This window comes from Cucumis melo, chromosome 9, assembly GCF_025177605.1.
Source record: "Cucumis melo cultivar AY chromosome 9, USDA_Cmelo_AY_1.0, whole genome shotgun sequence".
In the NCBI taxonomy this organism is placed as follows: Eukaryota; Viridiplantae; Streptophyta; class Magnoliopsida; order Cucurbitales; family Cucurbitaceae; genus Cucumis; species Cucumis melo.
In genome coordinates this window covers 12,202,139-12,213,909 of record NC_066865.1, presented here as the reverse complement: position 1 = coordinate 12,213,909, position 11,771 = coordinate 12,202,139, and the positions used below count along the sequence as shown (strand labels likewise).

At 33.0% G+C, this 11,771-nt stretch overlaps 2 protein-coding genes across 2 annotated transcripts; both read right to left on the bottom strand.

Moving 5' to 3' along the window:
* Nucleotides 1-288: 288 nt before the first annotated feature.
* LOC103499284 (non-specific lipid transfer protein GPI-anchored 4-like) lies at nucleotides 289-1,623 on the bottom strand. The gene is made up of 3 exons (XM_008462258.3): nucleotides 1,156-1,623; nucleotides 811-1,080; nucleotides 289-682 (listed from the first exon to the last, which is right to left on the bottom strand). The coding sequence occupies exons 1-3, from the start codon at nucleotides 1,496-1,498 to the stop codon at nucleotides 498-500; spliced, it is 798 nt and encodes a 265-aa protein (XP_008460480.2). The 5' UTR covers nucleotides 1,499-1,623; the 3' UTR covers nucleotides 289-497.
* A 2,079-nt stretch (nucleotides 1,624-3,702) lies between these two features.
* Nucleotides 3,703-4,230, bottom strand: LOC127150852 (secreted RxLR effector protein 161-like). Its single transcript, XM_051089543.1, has one exon. The coding sequence runs from the start codon at nucleotides 4,228-4,230 to the stop codon at nucleotides 3,703-3,705; it is 528 nt and encodes a 175-aa protein (XP_050945500.1).
* Nucleotides 4,231-11,771: the final 7,541 nt, after the last annotated feature.

The window sequence follows — 11,771 nt, the reverse complement described above, 5'->3', positions numbered from 1 at the left end:
TTAAAATAACAAAAATATGAATTTATGGAATTCAGGAAAATTTCCATTCCAACTCAAATTTCCTAAATTTCAAATTAAATGTATTGTTTTTTAAAAGTCAAGTGATGACACTATTTATAGGTTATAGGTTGAATGATTCATAAGACACACGTGAACAACGTGACATAGGGTGATAGAAGATCGCCACATAGATTTTTAAGACACTAATCCTAAATCTACATTACACCTAAATTATATAATTTATAATAATTATATGATATTTTTTACACTTAAAAAAGAGAAAATAAATAAATAAATAAACTCTATATATTGATTCCATTGATCTCCAGCCAAATAGTAAAACTACATATTATTTTAAAAGGAAAGAAATACATCAATCTCTTTTCTGTTTCTTTTTTTTTTTTTTTTTCATATTTTCCTAACTTTAAAAGGTGAAATGGAAAGAAAAAGGATGAAAATTGGTCAAAACTGGAAGAGATGGCTTCCAAAAAAGAGCATTACAAAACTTGGAATGAAGCGAGAAGGGCCAGAAGCAGCACAATTAAATTACTGGAACTGGTGAAACATGGAGAACCCGACGGTGCCGGCGTCGGCGAGTCCTCACCAGATGGTCCGTTTGACGGTGTCAAGTCGCTACTTGGTGGGACTTCTGGTGCCGGTGGTGATACTATTGGATGGTTAACTGCAACAAAAACACTCGCTTTTAATGTGAAACCAAGAATTGGTTCAATAATATTTGATACAAAATCTTAAATAATAAATTTAAAAAGAAATAATATATTTTTTATGGAGTAATATACAAAAGTGTACCTGGAGTCGGCGCTGGGACTACGGTAGTTGGAGCCGGTGATGGCGCCTGCTTATTTGAAGTCGGTGATGGCGCCTGCTTATTTGGAGTCGGTGATGGCGCCTGCTTATTTGGAATCGGTGATGGCGCCTGCTTATTTGGAGCCAGTGATGGCGCCTGCTTATTTGGAGCCGGTGTTGGGGAGTTTGTAATTGGAGCCGGCGTTGGCGTCTTGGTAACTGGAGCCGGCGTAGGCGCTTTCGTACTCGGAACTGGCGCTGGTGGAAGAGCAACTGCCAAAAAGAGAAGATTAGAGAAACAAAACCCATAGAAAACCAGAATCAAAACTAAATAAGAGCAAAACACACTGTCGCATTCGGGTAGAGAAATAGGAATTCCACAGGCGGCAGGAAGGCCAATGACTCTGGTAATATTCAAATGAATTCCCATTTTGTCGCTCTGCTTCAACTGATCGCACATACATTCGGCGCTCGGTTCCATGGTATTTTTCAACACCTCGCAGCAAACCTGTGAGGCATTCGCCTTCGTGCTCCCAATCGTGAGGTAATCCACGCACGGTAGTATGTGGAACACCAATACCGAGCAATCCCCCGCACCCGGCCCTGGCGATGGCGATGGTGGATTCGCACTCGCAATCGCTACAATGCATGTCAAGAACAAACTCAAATTTGAAATCATCCCCATTGTCATTGATTCTTCTTTGGCGGTGGAAATTACTGCTTGGTTTGTCAGTCCGTCAGCGATGGAATTAGGATTGGGATTCGAATGGCGATTTCTTTTTCTTTTTCTTTTTCTTTTTTTCCTTTTTTTGAATTTGTTTTAATTGAATATGAAATCGGTTGTTGATTTCTGATGAGATTTATACTGTTTATGCAGTGAAATTAGGAGATTTGTTTGTTTGTTTGTTAAGATCAACCTTTCTTGTAATTGATTTTTTTTTTCTTCTTTTTTTGCAGATGTTGAATTGAATGATAATTTTGGGAGATGGATCCAAGATTATTGCCGTTACATCGGGTAAACATCTTGACCATTTTATATTTACACTTTTTAGGATTAAAATTTTGATTTTCTTTGTCGCTATAATTCTTAACACTAATTTTGCATAAAGAAAATAGTGATTACTAATGTATTAACTATTAAGTGGTCGGATTTGGCAACACAAAAATTATTTAATAAACTTTTGTACTTTCCAACTTTCCATCAATCTCTTTGTTCCGTTGCGAAATATATTCTAGAATTTTCATTTGTATGAAAATGAATCAATCACATCATTATTAAGTTGGTTGAATTTGTAAGATTAAAAAAATCTGAAAGATTAAAAAAATCTGAAAGATTAAAATAAATCAATTTTATATCTAATAAATTTTTTTAAAATTTTAAATTATTGAATATGCAGGAAAAATATAAAAAACAAAATTGGATGTTACGTGGTAATTATTTCATTTTTTTTTTATTTTAGTATATGAAATTAAGACCTTCCCCGATCAAAGGTTTTGCTTTTTTTCTCTACTTTCTTCCACCAGTGTTTTAAAACAAGCCAAGTTTTGAACACTAAAACAAAGTATGTTCGTTTGTTAATAATTTCATTCTTTCATTTTTTTTTTAATTTTTAAAATATACTTGTAATTTTCTCTCAATTTCTTACTATGACTTTCATATTTCTTAAGTAGAAAAGTTTAATTCTTAATCAAATTCCAAATTCAAAAAACATATGTCTCGTTTGTAAGCTTTAGTTTCATGATTATACAATAAACCTTAACATTGTATATAACGATAAATGTCAAGATCTTTGAACTAGATAACTTTACAAATTAAAATTAGTTAAATAACAACATACCTTTACAAATTAAAATTAGTTAAATAACAACATACCTTTACAAATTAAAATTAGTTAAATAACAACATACCTTGATCCATGAATAATCTTCTTGAGGAATTGTGTTTCTCTCACTTGCAAATTAAGTTTCGTGATGGAAATAATAAACTAGTTAATTGAGAGGACCAATGCCTAAGGTTCTATTTATAGACACCATCCATCGTGGTGTTAAATTAGGACATTATCTTTTAACCTAATGGGCCTAATAAAATAATAAGCCCAAAAAGAATAAATAATAAATAATGCAATTAAGCCACATTAATGATAATATTATATTTAAGAATAAATCTAACATTCTCCCACTTGGCCCATTGACATTATTTATCATATACATTTATAGACATAATGCGCAAAATTAAACTTCATAACATATCGTGTCAAGTCAAAGAAACTACTAAAGGATCATGGCGGTCATACATCATTGTATTAACATACTCCCTTTCATGTATCACTGAAATAGTTCTTCTATTAACATGATCTATAATAAAGATAATCAATAATGGTCCAACAATAAGTGTCTTTATCAAAGACGATGTCCTGTTTGGTTTACATAATTCTTTTATGTATATACTAATCATAAGAACAGAACCATAAGATAAAATCAGAAACAATAAATAAATGAGCTCAAAGTGTCAAATAACGTAATCTTGATCTCAATGATGATATCTACTGATGCCCATACATTCAACGTGACCATTGAACGTCTTTGGTGGCAATCCTTTAGTCAGTAGATCCGCAATCATAAATTTAGTGCTAATGTGTTCAATTGACACCTCTATTTCTGAACTTCTTCTTTAACGGTAAAGTATTTTAATTCCATATGTTTAACACCTTTAGAATACTTGTCGTTTTTTGAGAAGAAAACTGCTGCAGAATTATCACAATAAATTCTCAGTGGCTTGGCAATACTGTCTACAATTTCAAGTTCTGAGATAAAGTTCCGCAGCCATAAACCATGAACTTTAGCCTCAAAGCATGCTACAAATTCAGCTTCCATAGTGGATGCAGCGATAATAGACTATTTTGCACTTTTCCATGAAATTGCTCCTTCAGCTAACAGGAACAAATAGCCAAAAGTGGATTTTCTTGTATCCACACATCCGACAAAATCTGAATATGAATATCCAATCACCTCAAGATGATCAGATCTCTTGTAAGTAAGCATATAATCTTTTGTTCCTTGCAGATACCTTAAAACTTTCTTTGCAGCTTTCCAATGATCCATTCCTGGATTACTTTGATACCTGCCTAGCATACCCACAGCAAAACTGATGTCTGATCTAGTGCAACTTTGTGCATACAATAAGCTTCCAACAATAGATGCATAAGGAATAGTTTCCATTTGATTTCGTTCCAATTCATTTTTTGGACATTGCATGAGACTAAATTTATCTCCCTTCTGAATTGGAATTACACTGGAAGAGCATTTGTCCATCTTAAATTTCTCTAAAACTTTATTAATATGGGCCTTTTGAGACAATCCTAACAATCTATGTGTTCGGTCACAGAATATTTCAATTCCAATCACATAGGATGCCTCACCCATATCTTTCATTTAAAATTTTTAGAAAGAAATTCTTTGGTTTGACATAATGAATCAAAGTCATTTGTAGTAAGCAAGATGTCATCAACATATAGAACAAGAATTATAAACTTACTCCCATTGATCTTTAGGTATATACATCGATCAACGATGTTTTCTTTAAAACCAAAAGATGTGATGGTATCATTAAACTTAAGATACCACTATCTGGAAGCTTGTTTAAGTCCATATATTGACCTCTTTAATTTACACACTATATGTTCCTTTCCTTCAACCATAAAACCTTCTGGTTGATCCATGAACACTTCTTCATCTAAATTTCCATTTAGAAAAGCGGTTTTCATATCCATTTGATGAAGCTCTAAATCATAATGAGCTACCAAAGCCATAATAATTCTTAATGAGTCCTTTTTCGAGATAGGAGAAAAAGTCTCTTTGTAGTCAATGCCATGTTTCTAAGTATAACCTTTGGCAACAAGTCTAGCCTTGTATCGTTCAATATTGCCATTTGAGTCACGTTTGGTCTTAAAGACCCATTTACACCCAACTTTTTTACTTTCTTTAGGCAATTCTACAAGATCCCAGACTTCATTATCATTCATAGATTTTAACTTTTCTTTCATGACATCTAACAATTTGGTAGAATTATCTCTTTTAATGGCTTGTGAAAACGAAACTGGATCATTATCAATGCTTAAGTCAAATTCTGACTCATGCAAATAAACCAAATAGTCATCAGAAATAGCTGATCTTCTTGATCTTACAGATCTTCTTAATTCTATTTCTTGTGGTCCCTCAGTTACAGGTTCATTTGTTACAATATCATTATGTGGTGTTTGATCATTAATTTGTTGTTCTTGTGGATTGTTAACAGAGTCAACAACTACAGGAACAACAACTTGAGAAGAAGTTATAGATGAAGGAATTTCCACCCTAACTTCTTGAATTTCCACTTTTCGCGGTTCCAAACTCCCACTAATTATGTCATTCTCAATAAATCTTACATTTCCAGTTTCAACTATTCTCGTATTGTGGATAGGACAATAAAATCTATAATACCCTTTTGATTTTTCTGGATAACCAATGAAGAAACCACCAGTTGTTCTTGAATCCAGTTTCTTCTCATGTGGATTATAAATTCTTACTTCCGCTTGACAACCTCAAACATGTAGGTGTCTTAAACTAGGTTTCCTTCCTGTCCACAGTTCAAAAGGTGCCTTTGGAACTGACTTACTAGGAACCCTGTTTAATAAATATTGAGCGGTTCTTAATGCATACATCCACAAAGGCACAGGTAAAGATGAATTAATTAACATGCTTCTAACCATATTCATTAATGTACGATTTCGCCTTTCTGCAACACCATTTTGTTGTGGTGTTCCTGGCATTGTGTATTGAGCACATATGCCATGGCTTTCTAGGAATTTAGCAAATGGACCGGGGCATTGTCCATTCTCGTCATATTTTTCATAATACTCACCACCTCCATCAGATCTTAAGATTTTCACCTTTCTATCTAATTGCCTTTCAACTTCATTTATAAATACTTTTAAGACATCTATTGCTTGAGATTTCTCATGCAATAAATAGATATAACCATAACGTGAGAAATCATCAATAAAGGTGATAAAATACTTTTCTCCACCAAAAGATGGAACATCAAAAGGCCCACAAATATCAGTGTGTATAATTTCAAGGAGCTGTGAGCTTCTTGTAGCTTCTTTATTAACTGTGTGTTTTATTTTTTTTTCCTTTAATACAATCAACACAAATTCCAAGGTCAGTAAAATCCAAATCTGGAAGAATTTCATTCTTTATCAATCTTTTAATTCTTTCTTTGGATATGTGACCTAAACGTTTATGCCACAAGTAAGCTGACGATTCATTAGTTTGACCACGTTTAGTACCAACATTATGATGCAAGGTTAACAAACTCTCAGCAAAAACATTATCAAGCTTTAATTTATATAAGCCATCACAAAGAATAATAGAACCAATAAAAATGTTATGTTTGAATAAACTAAAACACTCATTCCCAAATTTAAAGTAATAACCTGAAGTATCAAATTTTGACAAGGAAATCAAATTACGAGAAATAAAAGGAACATAAAAGGTATCAAAAAGGTCTAAATGATGTCCAGTATCTAAAGTTAAACGATAGGTTCCCACAGCTTCAACTAGAACTTTGACTATGTTTCCCATAAAAATGAATCTCTCATTTGGGTTTGTGGTTCGAGTCGTAAGGAATCCCTGCATCGTATTGGAAACATGAATGGTACAACCAGAATCAATCCACCATGTATTATAAGGAACTTCAGTTAAGTTTGATTCGAAACATACTAAAGCATTATGCTTACCTTTATTCTCGAACCATGCCTTACGTTTTAGACAATCTTTCTGATAGTGTCCAGGTTTGTTGCAAAAACGACACTCACTACAAGAAATTTGACCTTTAATGTCGGTTGGCAACCGACATCTTTGCGAGTGTTATTAAAGGCCTTCAATGTCGGTTATAACCGACATCTTTGATGATGTTATTGAAGACCTTTAATGTCGGTTGACCTTTAATGTCAGTTGACCTTTAATGTCAGTTTAAAAACGACATTTTTGCCTTGTTCTGAGCCCATTTTTTCAATTTTATTTTTATTAAATTGTTTCATTAATGTCCATTTTTTATAAACCGACATTGAGTTCATGTAGATAAATATTTTCCTCATTCCAACAAATCAATAAAATTAAATTATTTTTAAAACTATAATATTTGTCTTTTACATTTGTATACACAAAATGGAATCTTAATATTATATTTATATATACATTCTACAAAGTACATGAAACAAGATCCTAATACAAGACTTTAACAAGAAATTCTAAACGTCTTCTCAGTCTTCAACCTTCAACAATAGTCTGGCTATCTACACAATCGCTTCACTTTCAACCCGATATATCTTCAATCATTCTACAAGCAATATCAAAATAAACCATTTAATTTGACTACTGAAAAATTCAAAAATTTCTTTACAGCAATTAAAAAACATTGAAATTGACTCAAATAAGAGAAGTTAACACTATTAAGAATGCACATCTTAAAAAAAAAAAAAAAACAGTTAAAACCCAATATATGAAAAGGTAACTACCCTCTCTTCGAGCATTAGTCTTCTGAGTTTTGATGAAAACGACTTTCTCAAAAGCTTCCTTTGTACTATTTGTACGTTAGTCATCAAAATAAGCTACATCGAAATACTAAATTAAGTAGCCTACTGAAAAAGTTTCACATATATTTATAATAGAGCATATGCTATAAAAATCAACAGAATACTACCTCATCATTTTCAATTCTCAATCAAAAACTCCAATTCGTCATTGTTTTTTTTTTATTTTTTTTATTTATGAAAATCGCATTAATTCCCAAAGGCATGCTTTATTTGGTTCTTTCCATCAGCCAACATTTGGTCATTAACTTTCATGTCGAAGCTATTAACTTATCAAGCATAAAAGCATGTTTCTTTCAAAATAAAATCCAATGTCATAACAAAGTTCCATAAAATCAAATGCACCATCGAAGGGAGCAGTCACTTCAATACCCATATGAAAAAAGAAAAAAGACATTTGAGTAAGAAGTAAAGAAGAAAACTACATTCTTCATATACAATTCTACTAGATTTTCTTGTGAGGGTAGACACATCATATATAATATCGGAACGCTCAAAGAACACTATTGTACAAAAAGACAAAAACTAGTTGTGAAGATTGATGGTTTTAGATTATCTAAGGAACGTAGGGTCTCCCATGACCAAAAAGTTTCTATCCAACCTTTGATTCGTTGCAGCTGACTAAGAAGCAAGATAATTTCGGTTATATTTTTTTACTCTTTTTTAGAGAGTTTACATTCTTCTCAACTAATTTCATAGCGCAACAATCTCATCGAAGTCAATGATTGTGGAGTACCATGCTTTCCATGTGGCATAGAATTGGAAAAAGCTCATCCTATATTAGGTAATGAAATGAAATAGCTAAAGTCCCTTCCCCCAAAGAAGCAAAATAATTCAAACACTTGAACCAGTAAACTGTAGGTGTTCGAAACAGGTTACACTCCTCTAAAATAATCTCGCTCAATAATAAGATCCTACAACATTAAGTTATAGTAGCCATCACAATTTGAATCAAATATCTAAATCAACCAAAAACACTCTAAATCTCTTTAGTGGTTATAGGTAAATGATATCATCAAATAAATTAAAGATGTAAATGTTTTGAGAAGCAGAATCTGTAAACACTTACCAACATACAAGACAGTTATGAAATTGCACCAGCTACTAATCACAGCACCAACCCACAAGTTTACTACGGCCTGGAAATACATTTACATTAAAGTATCCACGAAAAAGTCAAAAAGCAAAAACAACAACCTAACAGGTTTCCTAGGAGCCATAATCAAAGAAACTCTATTCAATATAGCAGAACCTTGCAAAACTGAGGCAGCATATTTCTCAAATATCTCATGTTTTGGTGTTCCAGGAGCTATAATAAAAAAACGCCTAAGTCGAGAGGCAAGGCAAACTATGGCTTAAAGTCAATAATAGAAAATCAATGCTTGTTTTTATCAAATTTCAACATCTTGTACCTAAATACTCAAATATGAATGTCCAGAGCGAAACATTCTAAGGACGTTTAGAAATACAACAGAATTGCAAAGCAAGTACATGAAATATGTTAGCATACCACAAGGAAGTGTTTCAAATTTCCTTCACATGCAATATCTTGGAGATAATGGAGAGCTCGATTAACCTCAGCACCAACGTAACGACAATATTGAAAAATAGTTCCTTGGGAAGAACAAGGTGAGGAACGTTGAACGATGATCTGCAAGTGCTTAAAATTCTATTACAGAATGCACAGGCACACTAAACCAGAAAGCACATCAAAGTAAATGAAAACTAAAGGCATAAACATCTATTTTTCAATCACCTGTTCAGAAATCCTGACGCATTTGTCCATATAAACTGAGCCAACATGCCAAGAGCCAAAGTGAAGCAAACAAGAGTCAAGAAGTGGTAATTAAGCCATTCAAAAAGCACTCATATAATAGTTGCACCAGTCAAAACAAATTAAAATAGATAGGAAGAAAATCAAATTAAAATACTGTTTGCTACTAATAATTTTGATTTTGGATCACATCAAGTGTAGTAAAAATACATAGCAAATAATTAACCAACGATCACAACAATAGCTCAAAACACCACAAACCCAGGTGCATTAAAATATATATATAGACGCTTCAAAGCAGCTATCCAGTTTTTTAAGATCATTGATTGATAGAAAATATTTCTACAAATACTAATAGAATTTAAACATTTCCCGTTCCATGGTTTCCATTATGGATGAATTATGTTTGGCCGCAAATACTAATGGGTGTTAGGTCATATTATTTCTAGGTGGTAGAACCCAAGAAAATTTACGTTAAAAATAGATACTATTAGAGAAAATTCGATGGTAACCAATCTTATAAACCCTGATCTTAGAATAAATGTCCAAACGAAAATATTTTCTCTTTGATTTCAATTTCTTTCTTCCATTATAGTTAACGATAAGTTTCTTCTTCAAAAAGTAAACTAAAGCAAACATTTTGAAACTCTTTGGAAAGAGCTGAACAACTATCATCCCATGAATGAACTTTCATCCCATGAATGAAACGAACCAAGAAATCCCATCAAGTGGATGGTTTCTATGAACTTTCATCCCACCCTAGTATATAGAAGCATCCTTGTAATTCAAAGAACTAGTACTCAAATTTGTGGAGAGATGAAAATAAAGATAAGGCCATTCCATTTCAACAAGAGAATCACACTCAAGTTCCATAGCTCTGGGTCTAGATCGTCACTATCATCTATAAACTACTAATGTCGAATCAGGGTCAACTAGTTACAAGTTCGAGAAGCTCTTGACAACCAAAGAATACTAGATACAACTTATGAAGAACAAAAGAATACTAAATACAGCTTATGAAGGTGTAACGTAATAAGCTAGATCAGTCAAACAACATAATCTATCCCTTCACAAATTAAACACTAACGCATCAAACCCAAAACGAGATCCCCTATCAAGCTGTATACATTACAAGCACAGAAAACAGATCAAAATCTTAGAAACAAGACCACGACATTGACTTATTCAAACTCTTACAAACAGAATCACATAACATAATATTTCTCCATAGAAACTCAACAAAATGTCTTACCTTTCTATACAATGACTCGAAGCTAACATAATTATCAAACCTCCCAATGCATGTCGTACCGTCAATTCTTTCTACACACCAGATAAGAAGTCAACTAAGTTCAAATCATTTGTTCCAAACAGTCAATAGTCAAACAGAATCGATCTTACAATCGAAGAACTTCGATTAGAAGTAAAGAGAAAATCAAGATTTTAAAAAGAAAAAACGATAGAAATACCATTGGTTCGTTTGGAGAAATCATCCCACCAATCTATAGCGTCATCCTTTTTAGATGAATCAGAAGCAGTACCGTTGGAATTGAGCTTCCTCTCTAATTTCTTCTTCTTTCTCAAACCTCTGATTGGACCCATTAGCCACAACGAGTGAGTGATTAAAACCCAAAAATAAAGAAAATGTTATTGACGAAGAGGATACATAATATTCCACAAAATCGCACACAGATTTTTTAAATTTTGGTAAAAACAGAAATTGGGTTTTTTAGAACATGCAGTGGAGAAAGATCGGGGGCCGTCCTTTGAAACATAACGTTTAAATAAATGAAACATAACGTTTTCTTTGATAATTTTATGGACTAGGACAAAAATCGGAGTGGGGATAAAAGAATGCAAAATAAAACATCCCTTCTTATTTGTTACTAAAGATGGTTTCCACGTAAGAAACACACTCTCCCTCCACTTTCCTTTTGTTAATCGTTCAACATAAGCCTTTGCAAACATAATAGCTATAAGTGAAAGTAACTAACCTCATGTTTGCTTTACTCTTTCAGGACTGGCAAAAGCAATTCATCTGCCTTCGAGTTCTCCCACCCAAACTTTTCCCAGCATAATCTGCAGCATATGAAGCAAGTTTAGTAGGAGGGATATTCAATTTTCTTAAGTATATTGTAGATCTGGCTCGCCGATGTAGTAAAGTGCAAAAAACATCATATATCAAAAGTTGAATTTTTTTGTGTTTTGATCAGATGGAATTTTTTGTGTGTTTCTCCCCTGATGTTGATGTCGTTAGTGTATGAAGATGATACTATAACAAAAGTTGCAATCCAAAAAATGAAGGCAGATCTCGATACTTCCTTCCACATTATTAAATCCACTAACCAAAACGTAAAAAAAAAAAAATATGGGTGAGGAATTTTTGAACAGCTATAAGCTTACCCCTAAACAGTATTCAAGCCTGGCTGTTTTTGCCACCCATCAAAAGAATTCCCATGTTAGGAAAGAACTATATCTTAAAAGAATCGCCGAACAACAGCTAATTGACGCTTCTGCAACAGATCTGGCCACAAGCCAACCAGATCGGAGCTTGTGAT

Bases quoted from the DNA above. Each gene is read 5' to 3' on its own strand.
- LOC103499284 (XM_008462258.3), bottom strand. From the start codon at position 1,498: ATGACAATGGGGATGATTTCAAATTTGAGTTTGTTCTTGACATGCATT. The intron at 1,081-1,155 runs GTGTGTTTTGCT...TCTTTTTGGCAG, and splicing joins TTCTCTACCCGAATGCGACA to TTGCTCTTCCACCAGCGCCA. The intron at 683-810 runs GTACACTTTTGT...TTTTTGTTGCAG, and splicing joins AGTCCCAGCGCCGACTCCAG to TTAACCATCCAATAGTATCA.
- LOC127150852 (XM_051089543.1), bottom strand. From the start codon at position 4,230: ATGGGTGAGGCATCCTATGTGATTGGAATTGAAATATTCTGTGACCGA.